Consider the following 23,154-nt stretch of genomic DNA (forward strand, 5'->3'; position numbering starts at 1 on the left):
GGTGTTGGTAATGTTGACTTGGACCCTGTGTCCTTATCCTCAGTTTTGTATGTCCCTAAATTTTCTTTTAATCTTATGTCTGTTAGTAAGTTGACCAAGTCTCTTATTTGCTCTATTACCTTTTACTCATCTTCGTGTGTTTTTTAGGATTTCAAGACGGGGTGAAGATTGGTAGAGGGCATGAAGCTGGTGGATTGTATTATCTTGATGCTGATGGAAGTACGTCAACAACTCTCCAGTGGCACTGTTGATTTGGTCATCCTTTACTGAAAATTTTGAAGTCTTTGGTTCCTTCATTGAGTCATCTTTTTGTTTTGGATTGTGGGTCATGTCAGTTGGGGAAACATCATCGTGTTCCCTTTAGTCCTAGAGTTGATAATCGTGTATTGAGTCCTTTTTCTTTGGTTCATTCAGATGTTTGGGGTCCATATAAAGTGATGCCATACAATGGATATAAATATTTTGTCATTTTTGTTGATGATTATTCAAGGATGATGTGGTTCTATTTAATGAAAGCAAGAAGTGAATCGTTTACCATTTTCCAAAAGTTTTATGCTGAGATTTGCAACCTATTTGGTGTTCACATTAAAATTTTTCGTTCTGATAATGGCCGTGAATCTCTCATCATTTCAGGACTATCTAGACCAACATGGCATTATCCATTAGACTTCATGTACCTACACCCCACAACAAAACGGGGTGGCTGAGAGAAAGAATTGTCACCTCTTGGAAACAGCTCGGTCCCTCGTGCATCACATGAATGTTCCCAAAACCTTTTGGAGTGGTGCAATGCTTACCTCATACTTCTTGGTTAATTGGATGCCCACGTCTATCCTTGATGGTCATTCCCCATTCACCACATTGTTTCCTACCTTGTCTCCGTTTCCTCTCTCCTCGAGATTTTGGATGTGTTTGTTTTGTTCATAATCTGGGGCCAAGAATGGAGAAGTTAGATGCATGGTCTATTAAGTGCATCTTCCTTGGCTATTCTTGGACTTGGAAAGGGTATAAGTGTTATCACCCTATCTCTCGATATTCCTTTGTATGTGCTGATGTTACTTTCTTTGAGTTTACACCATTCTTCTTGGGGTCCGGTGGTGTTTCTTCCTCTTCATCACCTCCTCCCTTTCCTCTTCCAGTTGTGGTTTTTGTTCCTCTTGTTCCCACAGTGACCAAGTCTTTGCTCTGGTGCCACCACCTGTTGAACGACCACCAATCCATCACATGTATACACATCGCCCACACGTACAGACACCTCCTCCAGTTTCATCATCGTTGACAGATCCGGCAGCTGTTACCACACCAGCCCCGACCCCAGTATCTGATCTTGATCTTCTCATTGCCTTGCGGAAAGGTAAGCGTAGTTGTACCCTTCATCCTATTTCTAATTATGTTTCACTGACTCACCTTTTCACTTCCCATTGCCAGTTTATCTCTTTATTATCCTCTGTTGTTATGCCTAAGGATGTCCAGGAAGCCCTTGCCTCTCTAGGATGGTGCCGTGCAATGGAAGAACTCTCAGCTTTGGCTCATAATTATACACGGGAACTTACCACTCTTCCTCCTGGTAAGCAGGCTGTTGGCTGTAAGTGGTTTTATATGGTTAAGTACTTACCTGATGGTAGAGCGGCTGAAAGCTAGATCGGTTGCCAAAGGGTATTCCCAAACCTATGGTATTGATTACACAGAGACTTTCTCCTCAGTTACTAAGATTGGTTCAGTCCATGTTGTGATTTCTCTTACTACGATGTATGATTGGCCCCTCTATCAGCTTGATATCAAGAATGCCTTCTTGCATGGTTTGGTAGATTTAGCGAGGTAGTAAAGAAGTTTGGTATGAAACAGTGTCAAGTTGACCATTCCGTCTTCAGTCATGACTCTCAGGCAGGGATGATCCTATTAGTGATATATGTAGATGATATTGTCATTACCAAAAATGATAAAATGGGCATTGACAGGTTGAAGATCTTTCTGCAGGAACATTTTTAGACAAAGGACCTTGGTAAATTGAAGTATTTATTAGGGATAGAAATAGCAAGGTCCAAGCATGGTATTAACTTGTGTAAGAGGAAATATGCTCTTGATTTGCTTGAAGAAACAGGTTTGTTAGGTGCTAAACCAGCTAAAACTCCTATGGAAACAAACACTAAGCTGAGTAGTGATATGGGTGTAGTGTTTGAAGACCCTAGCAGATACCGACGGCTGGTAGGTAAACTGAACCACCTAAACTTAGTGTGGTAAGTCAGTTCATGCAGAAACTTTTGTTTTCACATTGGGATGCGGTTATAAGGATTGTAAGGTAGTGATATGGGTGTAGTGTTTGAAGACCCTAGCAAATACCGGCGGCTGGTAGGTAAACTGAACCCAAGCTTAGTGTGGTAAGTCAGTTCATGCAGAAACCTTTGTTTCCACATTGGGATGCGGTTATAAGGATTGTAAGGTATTTAAAGGGGGTTCCTAATCACAGTTTGATATGCAGAAGTGGTGGAAAACTTGAAATAGAAGGATATATTGGTGCTGATTGGGCCGGTTTTGTATCTAATAGGAGATCTGCCACAGGCAATTGCACTTTTCTTGGGGGTAATCTAGTGACATGGAAAAGCAAGAAGTAGATAGTGGTGGCAAGAAGCAGCGCATAGGCAGAATATAGAGCTATGACACATACTACTTGCGAATTAGTGTGGCTAAGGAACCTTCTACAGGAGATGGGGTACACCGTTGATACTCCAATGAAGCTCTACTGTGACAATCAGGCTGCAGTTCACATTTCCTCTAATTCGGTGTTTCATGAGAGAACTAAACACATAGAGGTTGATTGCCACTTTGTTAGAGAGAAGGTGTTGAGTGGAGTGATAGACATTGCATAAGTCAACACAGGGAACTAGTGGGCAGATTTGTTTACTAAAGGGTTGAGTCGGGGGAGAGTGGACTACATATGTAACAAGTTGAGATTATATGATATATACTCACCAGCTTGAGGGGGAGTGTTAGTGTCAAGTATGTAGGGGTAATTTTGTCTTTGTGCTTGTGTTTAGGTGTTGATGTGTAAGTTTATATTAGATTTAATGTCCCTAACTTAAGTAGGGGCATATGTGACTTTTCCACATTATTTTAGTAATATAAAATACATCTGGCCGAATGGGAGAGTGAACTTTTTTTTCTCTCATTCGAACCAGAATCTTTTTTCCTTGTTTCCCTTCTGCTCTTCTCCTTTCTCTCTTTCTCTCCTCTCTTTTCTCTTTCTTGACTGTTATCAGTTTAACAAGCAGACCAAACACTAATAGTGTGAATTATCTTTACCAGCAGTTTTCTATGGGTAAATACATGACAGAAGCAACTTCCTTATTGTTATCCTTCTCCTTATTTCTTTCCCTTTTTCTTCTTCTTTTTTATTAACCCCAAGACCTAAGGCAAATCGAACTTGAATGCTGCTGTCCTAGGAAGAAGCACTTCTTGTGTCAAAGAAATGAAAGGAGACAGCCCCGGGTCGTAATAAATTTCTAGTGGATTTCTAAAAGAGATGTTGCCATATAATAGGTGCCGATTTTATGGAGGTGATAAAGGATTTTCATGCAAATGCTACCCTTACAATGGCTGCAAACTCAACCTTCATTCCTTGATTCCTAAGAAGCAGGGAGCCTTGGATATAAGGCAAGGGGACCCCTTATACCTTTACTTCTCATTACTTCTCAACCTTCATTTGGAGGGGGAGGCCATCCAATGGCTTTAGTGGTATCGACGTTCTAACCCTCAGATTGGGTGGACGGAATTTACAGAGGCCATCTGTCACCATTTTGGACCATCAGGGTTTGATAACTTTGATGAAACTTTGTCGAGACTTAAACAAATGGGGATGGTGAGTGCAATGAACTCCCGAACATCTCGGGAGGGAGCTCTCCCTCAAAACGGCCATCTCTCGTTGATGGGGGACTACAGCTAAAGAACTTAGAGAAGACAAGGGAGAGGGGGTGGGGAGTTCTGAGGGCAGTCACCGGGTAAATGGCTCTCCCCATGAAAGCGCTGCCTCAGCGTTGCCGAGGGAGCTTGAGGGATCTCCTCTCTCCGAGGGTGATGCCATGGAACTCGTCGCCGTACCAATAGAGGGGAGTGCTGCTCGAAGGGTGGCTGATGCTGGTGTCCTACGTTTGGAGTTTGATAGCTCCTTGGATGTGTGCCAGGTCAAATCCCTGGCGAAGAGGTTCCATATACGTCGGTCTTAAAGCCTGAGGGTCCCCGATGTGGACGATAGGCCGTGGACCCCCGAGGAGGGGGAAATCTGTATCTACCAGCATTTTTTAGAGTCTGGCCTTATGGAATATTCTGTCAGATTCTTCTACAAATCTGTTACAGTCCACAATGGAGACCTAGTTATTTGATAGTGGATCTGGCCTTCAAAAGCACCTGTTAAGTTAACCTTCTTTATTTGGATGATCACCGTAAGTTCCCACTAGAGTTTAGCTGATTGCAAGAGGGATGCAGATGGACTATTCTTGCGGCACAAGTGACTCAACCTTAGAATCTGCTGAATAAGGAACACCTACTCCTGCTGTGCCCACTCTCCTACAGAGCTTGGACTCAGTTCTTGCAGTTGTTAAAAAGTGTTTGGGTGATACCTGGTGATGTGCAGAGCTTAGTATCCTCTTTGTCTCTCCCTGGTTTTAGCTCAAGAGGCAAAATTCTGTGGAAGCTGACTCCTCTTTCTATTTTCTGGTCTACAGAAGTAGGGTGTTCAAGAATACTGCTCAGCTGGTGGAAGCTCTTATAGGGAAAACTGAAAGAACCATATTTTCGTGGGTCTGCTGTCTTAAGAGCTTTAACCATTTCAAATTCCAATACTTTTGCTCAAAGTGAGATATGATTATATTTTATGAAAATTGTGATGTCTTGAATTTGAGATAGTTCTGTAATCTGTATGTTTCATCCTCTTTTTGTACAGATTTTGTGTACTTGAAAAATCTGTTGAGGGAGTTTTTCCTTCTCATTAATGAAAGATTTGGGTTTTTCTCCAGAATGTTCGGTTATAGGGTAAATGACTTTGTTCTGCACAATGATTTTGGTTAGACTGTGGGCTGAACTTAGTGGAGAGAAAATTATTAGGTTTAATTTCCTATAATAGTTTTGAATAAGTCTGTTGTTTATGATTACTTTAGATGCCTCACTTTATACTGTTTCATACTGTAATTTGAAGTTATAACCCTGTACTACTATTGGTCTTCCAGGTGTCCTGCTTGCAGAAATTACAAGGTAAAATTTTCTATAACTTTCAGGTTTACATCCTAATGCATATTATTGATTAACATTTTACTTAATAAGCAAAAATTGTGCAGCCTCATTATGAAAGGGTTGCGAGGGTTTTTAATGGACCTGATGCTGCACATCCGGGTATTGTACTCATGGCAAGAGTAGATTGTGCATTGAAGGTATACTTTCATGGATTTGGTAATCATGTAAATCTATGATCCCCTGTTCTTAGAACTCTAATTTGAGTTCATTCATATTTTGGAATGTGTCTATCCTCCCTAATAAAAGTCTGTTACTGATAAAAAAATAGATGTAGTTTGATGATTTGTCCCTCCTCTTTTTAAATGTGTGGCAGCACAGATAAATACAAAGCTCTGCGACAGGTTTTCAGTTGGTCATTATCCTATGCTACTTTGGGGGCCCCCTTCTAAATTTTCTTCTGGTGGTTGGGAATCCAACAAGGAAAGTGAAATACATGCCATAGATGATGGACGCACTTCTGAGCGCTTGCTTTCTTGGATTAATAAGAAAATTGGAAGGTATTACTTTTTTAATTGAAATAATATTGTGTGTATCTTTTGTATCTTTAACTAATAATGTGGGATTCTGGCTGGAACTAGCATGCCGTTACTGTGATATATAAGTATTTTTTTTCTGTGGTTTCTAGATGTTATAATATTTTGTTATTCTTAAATTATGGGCCCAATCCAAGTCACATTATAATTATTCTTAACTTTTGGGCCCTATCCAAACATTTGTTTGGTTTTAGGCTTCAAACATCCTAATTAATGGATAATTCTTTATGTTGAAAGTTTTCTTAGAGAAGATACTCACTAATGATCACTTAACCCAATTCCCAATAAATTGGGATATCCAAAACTTTTGTGCTTGTTCCAGATGGGTTAGGACTTGGTTTCTCTTATTCATTACATTTCCCATTCTTTTTGAACTTTTGGCTACACTTTATTAAGTTTTTTTGGGAAAGAATGGGCGATTCTCAAGGATTTCCATTGAGTGCCATATCCTTTTGGAGTTTAACTCCTTTTTCTATTTGTTGGAATTTTTGGTCATGATAGAAGAGTCAAATTGTTTTTTGAAGAATAAAGATAAAATTTTATCAAAATAAAAAAAGAGATACAACAAACAAGTGATAAGATATCACCGAGAGAAGAAGAGCAACCTTAACAACCCCTTGTAGACCCACCAACCACACCATTAACAAAAAAACACCCAATCAATTCCAAGCAAAGAACAAGGAAAAGACCCCATAGTTCCATACAAATCCCTGTTAAACATAGACCATCAGCCCATTAATTGACCATTAACACAAACCCCTTTCTGCTAAGTTGACTCATCCTCATCCCAAACCTTGCCTCCTTCCCTAGGAACTTTTTTGCTCATTTTATCTTCTTTTCTTCTCCTCTCAAAATCCACAAAAGCCCTTCTAGCAAACTCCTCACCACCCAAAAAAAGAAAAACAGACCCAAGCTTTTCCCAATTGTGACCTCTCTATCCATTATTTTCTGGTGGGTCACCTCACCTGGTTCACCATCATTATTTTGCGGCTTCTGTCTCGCATCAGATTCAGAGTCAACACCACTCACTTTGTTTTCCTATTGCTTCTTCGGCAGAAGGGTGATTGATGACTGAACTTGCACTGATGCCCCCCTCTAATCAATGCCACATGTCCCGTTGCCTCTCGTTCTTTTCCTCCTGCAAAGTCATATGTATTTTTTTGTAGGGCATGTTCCTGCCTGGCTGAGCTTCAACCTAGAGAAAATCTTTGTCATGATTTCTCAGACTACGCGATTTCTTGCTAATGATCTCATTAATTTGTTCCCCTTCCTTTTAGGATTGTTCCTTCGACCCAAGTCAACAGTCAACGCCCAACCTTTCGATCTTCACCTCATAATGCAAAGCTTCCTCGGCGTAGCTTTCAATCTGGTTTCCGGTCACTTCACTATACCCTGAAATTTCCTCACTTCCAATCTTTTTTTTTTTTTTTTATCAGTAACAGAGGATTCTCATTAATTAAATTAGTAAAATGGTTAAATACAATGGTTGGGGGGGGGAGGTAAACTCTATTAACTCTCCCCCAAAAGAAAATTACAATGTAGCCCAAAACAATTGGCTTCTTCCCACCCCCTGTTTGGCCAACGTGCCTGCAAATGAATTGGCACATCTTTTAATCCACTGGAGATGCACTTTCATTCCTTGTGTTAACAGCTTGTATTGTCTTCGTTCATTAATGTATGACCATAACCCATCATTTGCCTTCTCTATCCAGCCAATTAGTACTTGTGAATCCCCTTCAATGATCAACCTGTTTATATTTAGCTCTTTAGCTCTTTTCACCCCTTCTAACAAAGCCAGAATTTCTGCTGTCAAAGAATCCCCGAACCCAATTGGAACTGAAAAAAGAGCTATTACTGACCCTGACTCTGTTCTGAAAACACCACCAACCCCAGACGGCCCTGGATTTCCTTCATTACTCCCATCAAAGTTGATCTTGATAACGCCCTCCATTGGGGGATGCCATGAAGGATGAACAAGAATTCTACTTGGAGCTGAGGCTGCTATTTCCTGCCAGTTGTTCACAATGGTCTCTAGAGGAATATCATCAAATAAGCTCATTATCTTTACCCACTATGCCACCGAGTAATCACTTCTATAATTGTCTCTCTTCTTCTTTCTTTTTTGGTAAATATTCTTTGGTTCCTTTCCTCCCAAATTGTCCAACAAACCGCTGCCCTGGTGCACCTCCACATGATTCTTCCCCTTTTATTGATCCAACTACCAACTAAATAGACGAAGAAGCTTTGAGTGCTTGAAGGGGGAGTCCACCTGCAACCAAATAAGAGAGAAACCACTCCCAAACAGAAGAAGCAAAGTGGTAGGATATTAGTAAGTGAAAACAAGATTCACCATTGGCTTTACAAAGGGTACACAATGCGGGGACAAGCACCAAAAAGGCTTCTTTCTTTGAATTTGATCACAAGTATTAATTCTTTCTAGAGCTATTTCCTAGCATAGTGCACCAACCCTACGAAGGATGGATCTCCACTACACCTCCAATCTCTCCATCACTCTCAACTCCAACACCGTCACTAATGTTCCTATTTCCACCTTCCTCTACCACCCTTCCATCCTCTCAGAACCAGCTGTGATATTCTTATCTAGAATCATTGAAATTGGTTTTTAAGATCCAAATATGAGGCCTTGTGTTGCCATATTTGAAAGCCCATGGTCTGAGAGAACAATCTCCATATTCGTCGCCAAAGAAGACATACCATCAACGAAGCTTGCTCCTATTTCGCCAACAATCCTCTTCTTCCCACTTTTATCGAATTTAGCGGTCACCATTATCCATCTTTCTCCCTTTCTAGCTCTAACCTCCGTCAAAACACTCAATCTTGTTGTTTCACTTCTTTTAAAAGTTGGTCTATTAATCCCTAGGAACCTTCTCTTGCCAAATTTTCTTTTCCTAACTCGATTTTCCTAGCTTCTGTTGTGCCTGATGCCACTACAATCTTGATCTTCGTTCGAGATTCCTTCTGGGAAAGCCCAACTCTTCGGACGGGCATGCTGGTCTGAGGTAGGTGATGACCCCTTTGCTCGAGTGCCATAATGATTAAGGAAATAATTGGCTCGGTTTTACTCACCCTCCCCAGACCTAAAGCCAGTTCCATCTATTGGCCTCGAACCGGTTTGGTCCATTTCCAACTTGAGTTAGTATTAGCTAGTGGTCCCGATGTCCTAGATGAGGTGGCCCCACAGAGAATGTCATCCACATAAGACTTCTCATCTGTCCCTCGATCACTGCTTTCGAGAGATTTTGATTTCCAATCTAACTTGCGTGCAACCTCTTCATTTTCCTTTGACGTTTGGTAGATAGTCCTTGACCCTTGGCCGGCCTTCTCCTTTCCACGTGTAATCCATCCTTCGAAATCACCATTGTCTTCTTGCTTGGTATGCTTCACCCACAGAGATGCTTCAACTTCCATTAGAATCCAGTCCTTAAGCTAGACACCTTCTGCAAACAAGTTAATGCATCTGGGAACTTCTTCAGGCTTCAGCTCCATAGTTCTAATTCTCGTTGTGTGGAGATCTTGGAGGTTATATGCTATTAGTGTTGCACCCTTGGTTTGGATAATCTTTTCAAGGGTATTTCACATTCTAGAGGTTAAAGGGAAGTTCCACTAGTTGAAGCACAAGGACTTTTTCCGAAATTGGAATCTGATTACTAGACATATGCCAACATTCCATCCTTGCCTTACCATCCAGTGATTTAAAAGGCGCACCTAGGTGCACAGGTGAGGTGTATTTTAGGGTAGGCGCCTTGCCCAGGTCTTAGGCGCAGCCCTTTCAAAAGGCGCACGCTTGGTGCGCTTAGGTGTGTGCTTGGTGTGCCTTGTGCCTCGGCCCAGGCGTGTACCTTTTGAAAATTTGACGCTTTTGCTTTTTTTTTTTGTGTCTAGTGGCTAGGCTGGGGGCTCCGCCCCCGGACCCTTGTGCCAAATAGGGGGTTCTACTCCGCTCTGGTTCGCTTGCTCACTGAAGCTTCAAGAGAGAACCCCCTATTTGGTAATGGTGGTTCTTTTTTCTTCTCTTATCTTTAATGATCACCTACCCTTGTTTCTACCTTCTTCCAAACTGAACTTCTTAGCTTCAATATCCACTTCTCTTCTCCATTTTTCTGTTGATGGAAACTGAACTTCCCGACGCTTGGATTCCAGGCCTGGTTGGGTTACTCAGACTAGAGACTTCAAGTCTATGTCCTGTCCAGAAATTTACAGTCCTTCTGGGCCAGGTTTGTTTTGATATGGCCAATGAAGTCGAGACCATCCAGTGATTGGGAAGATGGAAAGACTGATATATGTTTGGTCATGGATTCTGTTGGAGCTTGGATCAGTGATGCATGGATTCTCCTAAATGGATGGCGTGCCCATATAGGGGTCTGATACTACAGATTCTTGAGGACACTTCTATGCAACATTTCCCTTTTATCTCCTAGTTTATTTGATGTAAATAAACAGTTGATGTACCAGACGATTGCCATTTTTCTTACCGAACATTACTTAGTAACAAAGGCAACATATTTTTGCAAGTATATGATGTTAGAAAAGGATTTTATGAGTTCAGAAGACAAAGAAGAGGAAAAGGAGGAGAATTCGGAGTCTGAAGTTTGGGCCTGTCAATCGTTATTGCTAGAGGTGGATACTCAAAAGGATGTAAACATTAATTCCTTTGGTGCAGATTCTGAAGTTAAAGTGACAGTAGTTGAAGTTACAGGAGAAATTGGAGGTGGTATTGGCAGGACTTCATCTGGAGTGAGTCAGGCTGCTAACATCAAAGGAGGGTTCAGTCACTTTAGTGAATTTGGAAAACTGTGTTTGCAGAAAGATGGTGGAGCTTCTGTGATGATAAATGGAAAACGTAACTTTGGAAACAAGGAAAATACAGACATGTTTCAAGGGGAAAAGCAAGGGGGTAAGTTTGAAGGAATTGAAAGTGGGAAGTTAGGGGGAGAAGAAAAGAACATAATAGAGTCTTGTTCAAAAACTTTTAAAAGAAAACAGAAAAAGAAATTACTCAACTTTTCCAGTTTTAGAGAGGAGTGAGATTGCAGAATTAGAAGAGGAAGGAGGAAAGGGGGAGGAGGAAGAAAATGATGGTGAAACAAGTGACGAAGAGATTGCTTTGGATGAAACCCATGAACTTGAATAATAGGTTGATTTGGAAAAGGTTGTGCATGTAGAAGCTGAAGTTTGCAAAGCTTTGGGTGTAATTGTCCTAGGGGGTGAGGATTGCGCTAGGAAGATGTTCAAAGAATAGGAAGAGAAATGTCCCATGCCAGTTAAAGATAGTGAGTTAGGCCCTAAAGAAAATGTCTCAACGTCAGAAAGAAAGTCTTCATACTCAGAGATCATTTGGTTTGAATGAAGTTGTTAAGAAAAAGATTGAGGCTTCAAAGGCAAGTCAACTGTTTAAGAAAAACTCAGTATTAAAGTTGGAAAGAATCAATTAGGAAGTTAAGGTTGCAGGGAAACTTAGGGAGACCTCTCTAACAGTCAACAGATTTAGAAGGAAGAGGAAATACTGAGACGTATTGGTTTCAAGTGTCTTTGCTAGATTGAAAGGAGGTTTATTTGGGATTGGGTTTGGGCCAAACAAGAAGCTTTTGAAGCCTTCAAGGATTGTAAAGAAGTAGAAAGCCCCTCGTTGACCTTTTTTGGGTGGTTGCATAGTTTTCTTTTTTTTTTTTTTGATCAATAACACTTTCATTAAATCATCAGTAGAAAATTTACAAGTGGAAGACAAACTCACTTATCTTCCAAGAGCCACAAAGAGCTTCAAGAAAGGAAAAAAGGAAAAAAAGGACACTAACGTTGCAGCTTAGCCCAAAACAGTGAATCCCTTTCTGCCCCTTGTTTAGCTAAACCGTCAGCTAGGGAATTAGCCGATCTTTTAATCCAATATGTCTTAACTTCCATCTCCCGCAATAGCCACTTGAACTTCCTCCTCTCATTAATGTACTTCCATAAACCATTTTGATCTTTAGTCAGCCACTCTATCACCACCTCTGAATCCCCTTCAATTATGAGTTTCTTGATGTTCAATTCCTTAGCTTTCCGGACTCCTTCCATAACTGCAAAGTCTCAGCTCTAAGGGAGTCACCCACTCCAATTGGGCCTGAGAACATGGCAGAGATGACCCCATTTTCATCCCTAAAAATACCCCCAATCCCTAATGGTCCTGGATTTCCCCTACTACACCCATCAAAGTTTAATTTCAAGAATCCACTAGGTGGGGGGGTCCAAGCCACACTCATCACTGACTTGGTCTGTGTGCAGTTTGCAATTTCACCCCCAATCCCTGGTTGCATAGTTTTCAAGGCACCAAGGCAAGGCTAGGTGACAGGGCGGTGCCTTGTTGCCTAGGCAATGAATTTTTTTTAAGTAAAAATCACATATCCTAGGGTAGTTCCCTAGGTTTCATAACCAAGTTTCTTTAATAACTATCCATAATTTTCATAAGAAAATTATGAACTTCATGTTTAAGTCTAGAGAATCAACATATTTATGAGAAGAGAAATAAGAAAGGAAAGAAAATTAAAATATAAGGGCTGAACCCCTATTTTTGTTATAGGAAAAGAAGAAAAGAAAAGGTGGAAGAAGAAATATGTTGATTAGACAATTTTAAGTTCTTCCCTTACTTGTTAGTTCAGATTTTGCAGTCATTGAGGGTTCAATACAGCAGTTAGCAATGTTTGTGTTGATTAAACCCTAACAAATAAGAAAATAATAAAAAGAAATTAGTTTATAAACACAAAAATTGAATATTTTTCTTTAATAATGTCTATTTTATAATTATGATCTCAAAATAATAACAATATAAAAGTATTTTATTACACAGTATGAAAAACTGCTTGTCAACTGGGCGAGGCGAGCCTCCAAGGGCGCCTTGTCGCCTAGGCGTTGCCTTGACAACTATGGGTGGTTGGTGGTTCACCTGTTATTTGGTTTGTTTTAGTCATTTGAATTTTGGTATTCTCTAACATTGGGGTTGGGTGGCTTGTTGAAATTTCCTGAGGCTTTCTATTTCATGGTTAGTTTGGTTATATGTGGGTGTTTGTTTTGGGAGGAGAGCTTTATTGTTTCCGGTTTGAATGTCTATTGACAGGGAGGGGTTGGAAATTTTTCTCTTTTCTTTTGGGTGACCTCCACCTTCCTTATGATCTTTTTGAATCAACTATTTTACTAGCATATTCTTTACCATAGATGTGTCAGAAAATCCATGCTTTCTTATCTTGCCGAGTCAGACTCTTGGACATGTGTTGGATTTTGACTCTCTTGTCTGTTTCCAATGCAATACTGCTTTGGAGATCTTAATTTCAAAATACTTTTGCTACAATTGGTATAGCAGCATCTTTTGTCATGATAATTATAGCTTGTTAAGTGATGTGTAGGATTTAGAGATACTAGAGGTTGTATCTTTTATGCACGGTGCAGGCATGCAATGCCTCAGTGTCTCCTTTATAATCCCTTGGAATTGGAAGTACCAATTATCCATGATATTCCAATGAAATGGACTCAAAGATGTGTGCTAAATCTGCAATATATGAATAGTTGATTTTGTCTTCTCTTCATTTGTGTTTGCACATGGTGCATGAGGTGTCTCATCAATAATCTTTTTTCTTTTGTACATTATTGTTGCAATGCCTCGGTGCCTCCTTTATAGTCCCTTGGAAGCACCTATCCATGATGTTCCAATGAAATGGGTTCGAAGTGGTGTGCTAAATCTGCAATATATGAATAGTTGATTTTCTGTCTTCTCTTCACTTGTCTTTGCACATGATGCATGAGGTATCTCGTCAATCACTCTTCTAAGGCTTTTGCCCAAAGTTGAAATCGCCACCACAAATGAAAATCTTTGATGGGGCAAGGGAATTCCCATATTAGCTTGTCGACTAATGAGTCGCCTACAGTTCGTAGCTGTCTAAAAGGGAGTATACTGTCAGTTCCTAATGCCTCATCAGAAGCTTGACAAAGAATTTTCAGGCAAATGATATTTAATATATGCCTTTATCTAAAAAGGAAATAAAAGGAAAAAGTCTAAAGCACACGGATGTTTCAGTGGAAGGGGATTCAATGGTGGTTGTGGGCCAATTAAGAGTAACATAATAATATTATAGGTAAGTGGCTTTGGAGATTTCCTGATGAGAAAGAAAATTGCGGGCTAAGGTAGTGGTGAGTATTCATGGGACAACGACAAACGGCTGGGACAACGACAAACGGCTGGGACACTGGAATTAGAGCAAGGACTACAAGAGCATCCCCGTGGAAAGCCATCCAAGCCATCCTTTATTCTTGCCTTGGATCAGGTATGATTTGCACTTTGGGAACTGTATTAAATTTTGGGAACAAATATGGGTGGGGAACTTTCCTTTGAAGAATAAATTTCCCTCTTTGTTTGTCTTGTCTCGTTACAAAAATGAGCCTATTTCTACTTTCCTGGTTCCCTCCAATTTTGGCTCTGGATTTGGTTGGGATTTGGGCTTGAGAAGGGGTCACAAGCAGGTTGGAATGAAGATAATCAACTGGAGTGTAAGAGGTCTAGGAAGTGCCAAAAAGAGGAGGAAAATTAGGAATACTGTCAGAAAAGAAAGACCAGATCTGATTTTGATTCAAGAAACCAAACTATCAGAGCTGAATAGAAGCTGGATAAGAAGTATTTGGGGAGCCAGGGGCCTAAGCTAGTTGTATGCCCCATCATGGGGAGCCTCAGGAGTATTGATAAGGGGTCACAAGCAGGTTGAAATGAAGATAATCAACTGGAGTGTAAGAGGTCTAGGAAGTGCCAAAAAGAGGACAATCAGGAATACTGTCAGAAAAGAAAGACCAGATCTGGTTTTGATTCAAGAAACCAAACTATCAGAGCTGAATAGAAGATGGATAAGAAGTATTTGGGGGGCCAGGGGCCTAAGCTGGTCATATGCCCCATCATGGGGAGCCTCAGGAGGGGTTTTGACCATTTGGAGGAATGAGGAAATGGAATGTGTGGAGGAATTGATTGGCAAATATTCAGTCTCCTTAAAAATTAGAAGATCATCGAATGGGAGAGAATGGGTGGTAACCAACATATATGGCCCTAACTCCTATAGAGACGAGGAGGCTTTTTGGGAGGAGTTATGTGCTATTAGGGGAATTTGGGAGGGGCCATGGTGTGCGGGAGGTGATTTCAATGTCACCAGATTTTTGTGGGAAACAAACAATCTGAACCAAGGAATCACTACCAACATGAGGAAGTTTAATAGCTTAATTGATTCCCTTGAATTGAGTGAACCTTCGATTCTACGGGTGGACTATACCTGGTCAAATTTTTTAATCCCCCAACCTGTTCCAAACTGGATAGATTTCTCATTACTCCTGATTGGGAAGAATCGTGGGGCTCAATAGTTGTGAAAGGGCTACCTAGGGTTACTTCAGATCATTGCCCCATTTCCATTGAAAAGGAAATTCCAAGGGGCGGCCTTACTCCATTCAGATTTGAAAATGTGGTTTGAGGATTGTACATTTAAGACCAGATTGAAGGATTGGTGGCAGGAATTCAGACCCTTGGGAAGTTTGAAAATGTTAAGCTTTGCTAGGAAATTAAAGAGGCTAAAAGGGAAAATAAAAGAATGGAATAAAGAGCATTTTGGGAGGGTAGAGGAAATAAAAGATAACATAGTGAGGAAGATTGAGGAGCTAGACAAGAAAGAGGCTATCAGAAATTTATCAGAAGGAAAGAGAGAGGATCAATGGAAAACCAAGCAAGAATTGGAAGAGATGTTAAGGAAGGAGGAAATCTGTTGGAGACAAAAACCAAGGTGTCAATGGATTGTTGAAGGAGATGGCAACACTAAGTTTTTCCACGCAATTGCAAATGGAAGGAGAAAGAAAAATTTAATCCTTAGTGTTGAGGAGGGGGGTCAGGAAATAAGAGATAGCCGATCACAAGGTTCTTTGCAAACCACTTCAAGGAAATTTTCACAAATTCAAGTGGGGCGACATTAGAGCTACTGGAAATGGAAGGGGATAGTTTTTTAGAAGAGCATTCTCTTTTTTTGAAAGGAATTTTACTTTGGAAGAAATCAAGGATGCAATCTTCTCCATGGAAAGATCTAAAGTCTCCAGACCGGATGGACTTTCAATGGCCTTCTCTCAAGAATGCTGGGATTGGCTGAAAACTGATATTCTATTAGTGTTTAATGAATTCTTTCTCAAAGGAGAGGTATCTCGAGGGGTGAATGCCACTTTTATCACTTTAATCCCGAAGAGGAGGGAGGCCAAAACTCCTAAAGATTATAGGTCAATTATCCTTGTTGGGAGTGTATACAAAATTATTCCAAAGGTTCTCTAACAAATGATCAAGAAAGTGCTACCCTCGATCAAATCACCTTTCCAAGGTGCCTTTGTGGAAGGAAGGCAAATTGCGGATCAAATTTTAGTATTCAGTGAGTGTGTTGTAGAAAAAAGAAAGGGTAGAGGAAAAGGGTTGGTGTGTAAAGTGGACCTAGAGAAAGCCTATGACATGGTTAATTGGGAAGTTCTCCTTCAAACATTAGAAAGGTTGGGTTTTGGAACCAAATGGAGGTCTTGGATTAGAGGATGTTTAAGTTCTGTTCATTATTCAATTCTTATTAATGGTGTAGCGAAGGATTTCTTTCCGGCTGAGAGAGGAATTAGGCAAGGAGACCCCTTATCCCCTTTTCTCTTCATTTTAGTGGCTGAAGTGTTGAGCAGAATGGTGGTGAAAGTTGATTTCCAAGGACTGATTAGAGGGTGGAGGATTGATAGGAATCAAGTGGTTGTTACCCATCTCCAATTTGCAGATGACATAATATTTTTTTGTGAGGGAGGTAATGAGGAAGGAGTGGTAAACCTAAAGTTACTATTGGATAACTTTGTGGGGGTGACAGGTCTAAGGATAAATTGGTGCAAAACTGGCATTGTAGGGGTTAATTTGGAGGAAGGGGAACTCCATAGATTCATAGAGATTTTGGAGTGTGAGATTAGAAGTTGGCTAATTAGCTACTTGGGTTTACCTTTAGGAGGAAACCCTAGATCAGAAGGGTTCTAGAAGCCAGTCATTGAAAGATTTGCTAGGAAGCTAATTCTGTGGAAGAGGAATTATATCTCTCTAAGTGGGAGGATAACATATATTAGAGCCACTTTGGCGAAAGACATGAGAGATTTCCTTTGGGACCCAGGAGAGGAGAGGAAGGTTCACCTGATTAATTGGGATCAAGTTAGAAAACCCAAGGATCAAGGGGGTTTGGGAATAGGAAACCTTTCACTCAGGAACTCATCTCTGTTAGGAAAGTGGCTGTGGAGATTCCCTTTTGAGAGCGACAGGTTGTGGCACAAAGTCATTGAGAGTATTCATAGTTTATATGGAAATGGTTGGGATGCAAAAGTTGCCCCTCACGTTTCTTCAACTTCTCCTTGGAAAGCAATTTATGAAATCTACCCTACCTTCCTTAATTCCATTCGACTTGATGTGGGTTAGGGCAATGGAGTTCATTTCTGTGAAGACCTTTGAGTGGGAGAAAGCCCACTTAAAGATCTTTTTCCTGATCTCTATACTTTGTCAAATTTTAAAGGGGAAATTGTATGTAATTTGGGAACTCCTAGTCCAAATGGGGTCAATTGGAATCTGGGTTTCAGAAGGGTCCTTAGGGAAAATGAATGTGACTCTTTAGTTCAGTTGCTGGATCTAATAGGACAAGTTCACTTGGACCCATCCTTGGAAGATTCCAAAATTTGGAAAGGCTCTTCAGATGGCCTCTTCTCGTGTTCTTCCTTTTTTAATGTTTTCGCTTCACCTAGCATCCCTGTTGGGGATTTCCCTGTGAAAGAAATTTGGAGTAAGCCTATCCCTCCAAAAATTCAAGCTTTCCGTTGGGAAATTTTTCTTGGCAAGGTAAATACCTGTGATATGTTGCAGAGAAGAAGGCCTTTTGCTTGCCTTTCTCCTCACATGTGCTTCCTTTGTAAGGAAAGTGGTGAGTCCTTGCTACATCTATTATTATCTTGTTCCTTTGCGCATCACATTTGGGAATTTTTTTTGTACTCTCTTTGGTTGCAGGCAATGTTTTAAAACACGAAGGCGTGATGCGAGGCATTCTACTATCTAGAGGCATGAGGCGTAGTTCAGAACTCAAGAGGCATAAGCCTCCCAAACACAAGGAGGCATAAGCCTCCTTAAGAGGAGGGGGTTAGGAGGAGGATGAAGAGGAAGGGGGATCTCATTTTTTTTCTTTATTTTTAATAAAAATCTTTTATATTAAGAAGAATAAAGACGTGTTAGTGTCTCTGGCATACGCCTTAGGGCATTTTGGGAGTGCCTCGCTTGGAGGTGCACCTCCAGGCGTACACCTCCCATGCCTTTTAAAATGCTGGTTGCAGGTGGGTTTCCCCTCAAGATGTGGCAGGACTTTTCAACCGAGACTTCTTGAGTCAACCAAAGAAAAGTGGGAAGGTTATGTGGAAAGCCATGAAGGCAACTATTTGTTGGGTGATTTGGGAAGAAAGGAGTAACAGGATATTCTTGGAGAAGAGTTGAACAATGGAGAAGGTGATTGACACCATTAAAGTTAAAGTAGCTCATTGGGTAAAATCTTTGCATATCTTTCAAGACTTCTCAATCACAGACATGATAAGATCTTGGACAGAAGTAGCACAATCCTCAAGAGTGAAAGAGAAAGTGAGGATGAAACGGAAACCTCTAGATGGCAACAGGATTAAACTGAATTTTGATGGAAGCTCTCTTGGAAATCCGGGACTGTCAGGTATCGGAGTAGTAATCAGAAATTCTGAAAGGAGAATATTAGCTTTGTTCTCTGGACCGATTGGCATTGGCAACTCTCTAAAAACTGAGTTAATGGCATTGCTACAAGGGCTGAAGATAGCTAAGCAGCTCGGACTAAGGCATATTGAGGTTGAAGGGGATTCCAAGGTGATCATCTCTTGGGCTAAAAACAATAGAAGTACTCCGTACAAGTGATAAGGGAAGTGGAAAACGTTGCAAAGAAGTTAGAGGCTGAATTCAAATGGGTTAGGAGTGCAAATGGGCTAGCTGATTATCTTGCTAACCAAGGGGCTTTGAGGCAACAATTGTTTTGGACTGCAATGTAAAGTGGGACAGAAACATATACTAGTGTGGGAGCATTAATCCCATACACAAAGCTGTAAAACTTTAATCCAACCCTAAATTCAAATAAAGTTCTCTTTTGCTGATAAAAAAAACGAATTTTGGTGGGAGTAGTATTGGCAACCTAGGGCCTTTGGGTATTGGCGGTATTTTTAGGGATGAGAATGTGATTATAATTGCTATGTTCTCAGGTCTAATTGAAGAGGGTAATTCTCTTAGAGCTGAGATTCTGGCGGCTATAGAAGGTGTTCAGAGAGCTAAGGACTTAAAGTTGAGGAAGCTGATTATCGAAAGAGAGTCCAAGCTGGTGGTAGAATGACTGAAAGGAGATGCAAATGATTTGTGGATGTACAGCAATGAAAAGAAGAAATTCCAAAGGCTGGTAAAAGACATGGAAGTTAAAGTGGTTTGGGCTCAATTGTAATCTTTCTGTTTTTTCTTGTTTGGAGGAGATAAGAGAGGTCCGAGAGGTTATCTCCTCCCTTTATACACCTTTTACTCTTTTTATTGATTAATGAAATCCTTTGTCATTGATAAAAAACATAATAATATTATAGGTTCTTGGAAATATAGATACATAATGAGGGAGGTCAAATTGTTGGCTATGGGGTTGAGTGCCATGTTTAACTGGGTTCAAAGATCAGTGAACAATATGGCTGATGCATTGGCAATACGGGGGATGGACAGAAATCCATTGTATTGGGGGGCAGTCTCCCAAGGGAGATAATTGTAACAATATGTTTAATTGTAAAATAAAAAAAAATCAGGTTAGCTGGCCCGGGTTAACCTATCCAAAAGGAGTGCCAGGCACATTCCTGTTTTCAATTTCTGTATATCATTCCTTTTTCATATAAATAAAAAAACTCATGTTTGTTACTGATCAAAAGAGGGTAAGATGATTTGGAGTTCCTCATTATAGTATGTTCAATTCTGCCAGATGCTTGTGTCAACAAAGAAAGTGTTAATAAGATGAAGCCTTCTTGTATTTGTACTCTCAGAAAAGCTTATGTTGCTTTTTAGTTGTTGTTTGTGGTCTGGTGATATTATTTGTTTGAAATGAATTTCTGGTATTATATATTCCTTTATGTGGATGTGATAACTGTTGGCTTCAAGTTAGGTATTATGATAAGTACAATTTTGTTACTATTCATTACAGTTCATATGGTTTGGATGATGAGAAATATGAAAATGAGCATCTTCCACTAAATGCATCAGACCCTGGACAGGTATTCCAGATTAATTATTTTTTCCAATGATTTCTCTCCCATGCTAGTTTAGTGGTGTATTATTTAAATTCAAGCATATTATTTAACTTCTACAATCCATGTCCTGTGAAAGATTTTACGAGCTTTGTATGATGTTGAGGAGGCAACTTGGAGTTCCTTTGATATCATCTTTGAACACAAGGTATGCCACAATTGTCCAGTTAGATTAGATTGTTCTCTAGCTTGAGATTTATGAACGCATCAACCTCTTCTTGTTCTGCAGATGATTAAGTCAGAGACTCGGGCCCCACTTATAAGGCTCCTTCAACTCTTGGCGGCTCATCATCCTTCTAGGAGGTTAAAATCAGATTTGTATTTATGATTCTTTGATATACTCAGTTTTTCTTTGGTCTTATACCCAGTATTTTGTGTATCAGGTGCCGAAAGGGAAGTGCAGAAATTCTTATGAATTTTGATGACTTATGGCCTTCGGATCTGTGGTCTCCCTATTCAGAAAAGAGTGCCCTTTCTCATGAAAATAATGCACTTAAGAGTTTCCATATTTGTGGAAAAGAAGTTCCTCGTGGATATTGGGTGAGTAGAAATAAGTGTTGGAATTTATGCTTTTTATATTGTGTTCTAAACTAATCACTGTACTTTTAGTTGATAATTGTTATTTTAATTAATGCAGGTCTAAGAAAATCTGTTAACACCTTAGGGTTCTAACTTTTGGATGGTCAGCATTAAGTGCTAACTAGTTACATGTTAAGTTGTCTAGTTTACTTAGTGGGATCACTAAAATCATTTCCCCCCCATAATAGAGTTTTTTACAATGTCAAAATTTCTCTCTCTCTCTCTCTCTCTCTCTCTCTCTCTGTGGATATATTAACATGAATGTGCTGGTCTGCTATTGTGAATGAGATTTAGAGTGCTGATATTTTGTAACAGTTTCTACTCTACATGAATATTATTTCTATTGTTTCCATTTTAACTAAGATACCTTTCTATTAAAGAACAGGTCTGAGTTTCATGTGCATTGCCAACCACTGTGGAGAATGGAGTAGGTGGGATTTTCAATTCCTGGTTCTGTTAAATTGGAATTGATCCCATTAGGAATTTAGAGTAGCCAGCTGTTTTGACATTGTTGAAATCTTTTAAGTGGATCTTGAAGAGTGATCTTTGGTGGTTCTGATTCTTCTGATTGAGTATTCATATAGTTCTGAGGTAGCATTTGCAGGGAACATGCCCTAGATGTATGGTAGGGATTGGAATAGTTGGCAAGTGATGTGTCATATAATGCTGGTGGTGAACATATGTCATCATGAAGTTAGAAGGGTGTATGTTGCAAGTAGTAAAAACCTCTGTCATGGGAGGATCAATTACATTTGGGGATGGTTTAATGCTGGCAATGCCCACAATCTTCTTTTCTTATCAGTAGCAAAAAAAAAAAAAAAAAAAAGGAAGAAAAGAAGAAAAACAGAAATGATTTGATTTTATTGAACGAAGATAAGTGGACAAATCCTGCTGCTAGGGGAACCAAACAGCAGAGACACAGTCTGCAGTACAAAACAGCTTGATACTGAACGAAAACAAAAATGCAATCAGTATAATTAGGATAGCTGCTCATCCCCAGAGACACAGTCTGCAGTACAAAACAGCTTGATACTGAACGAAAACAAAAATGCAATCAGTATAATTAGGATAGCTGCTCATCCCCAGAGACACAGTCTGCAGTACAAAACAGCTTGATACTGAACGAAAACAAAAATGCAATCAAGTATAATTAGGATAGCTGCTCATCCCCTAGGACAGAGCCCCTGAAACAAGATTGAGATCCCCAACCCCAAATTTGGCCAGAAGTTCTGCCAAATCATTTGCAGATCTAGCATTTACTTGAATGGGATTTTAAAGAGAGAAACTATAATTTTTCCTCTTTTAAGGAAAATCAGAGAGAGCAAGGACATCTCTAGCTGAAACCATTGACTCAATCAATACCTTGCAGCCCCTTAGTTACTACTCCAACCTTAGAAGTATTCCAATTTTAAGTCTTGCAGGACAACTAGAAGCTCTGATCTGAGAAGTTTCCCTTCTCCAATGGACCTCAAAGAACTCAAGAGAATGGAAGCAGCATGATCTCTGAAAGAACCAATTATGCTATGGATGATTCTTTGGCTAAACAAGGAGTATCAAGGGTTGAATTATTTTGGACCTTATGATTGTATCCTGTTAAAATTGTGGTTCTGCTCTCATCTCTAAGGGGAGGTAACATCTTGTGCCTTCTCTTAGGGTGAATGTACACATCCTTCTCTTATTAATAAAATCATTATTCATTTATCAAAAAAAAGTAGAGGATTTAACAGCTGTTTGTGTAAGTAAAGGATGCTTGCAGATTGGTACAATTAATCACGAATAGTAGGAAGCTCGCTCATTACACAGGAATTTCAAATCAAGTTAGAAGGTTTACCATTGATGGATTTATTGCTAATAAAACGAGTTCCGTTTTTGTTTTAATTAAAGAAAAGATAAAATGGATATTATAAACAGGAAATGCTGTAACCCATCTGATCTGAATTTCCAACAAAAATTCTTTTGATATTGAGCTAAACATGTGCATGTTAATACTCAACTGACATCTAGATGGGGTCGACTACACATACTGTTGTCATTCCACTGTATTTAGGGGCATATCCTGTCTTTCATCATGATAATACCATTAAATTTCACTCTTCAAGTTAACCCTATTCTTCAGTGTTTAACGACCAAATTCATTTGACCTTTAAACAGCTTTAAATGTGTAATATCTTTCTCAAGGGTGATTGGTGGAGAGGGAGAGGAAGAGGCAAGCATGGGCCAACAAGAGGATGAGACATGTTGGAATGGGGGAAATCCTGCATTCAATAGTATGAGATTCGATGGTAGGGTTGAAGCATGGGTTGGATGGTTTATGAGTTTTTTGATTAAGGTTGGTTCCCAGTTGGTGGGTGGTTTGTTTAGAGACATGTTGGTTCTG

At 39.9% G+C, this 23,154-nt stretch overlaps 1 protein-coding gene across 2 annotated transcripts in view; it reads left to right on the forward strand.

The window, feature by feature from the left end:
* The window catches only part of LOC148854996 (sulfhydryl oxidase 2-like), a 39,302-nt gene that overhangs the window by 7,756 nt on the left and 8,392 nt on the right, over positions 1-23,154 (forward strand). For both annotated transcript variants that reach the window (XM_088985271.1, XM_088985270.1), the window contains exons 2-8: positions 5,220-5,244; positions 5,328-5,420; positions 5,602-5,780; positions 20,096-20,165; positions 20,278-20,346; positions 20,428-20,501; positions 20,582-20,738. In XM_088985271.1, the coding sequence (XP_088841397.1) occupies positions 5,220-5,244; positions 5,328-5,420; positions 5,602-5,780; positions 20,096-20,165; positions 20,278-20,346; positions 20,428-20,501; positions 20,582-20,738 (667 nt within the window). The remainder of the gene's footprint in view (positions 1-5,219; positions 5,245-5,327; positions 5,421-5,601; positions 5,781-20,095; positions 20,166-20,277; positions 20,347-20,427; positions 20,502-20,581; positions 20,739-23,154) is intronic.

Source organism: Nelumbo lutea, chromosome 4 (genome assembly GCF_056320005.1).
Source record: "Nelumbo lutea isolate HS-2025 chromosome 4, American lotus-T2T, whole genome shotgun sequence".
Lineage (NCBI taxonomy): Eukaryota > Viridiplantae > Streptophyta > Magnoliopsida > Proteales > Nelumbonaceae > Nelumbo > Nelumbo lutea.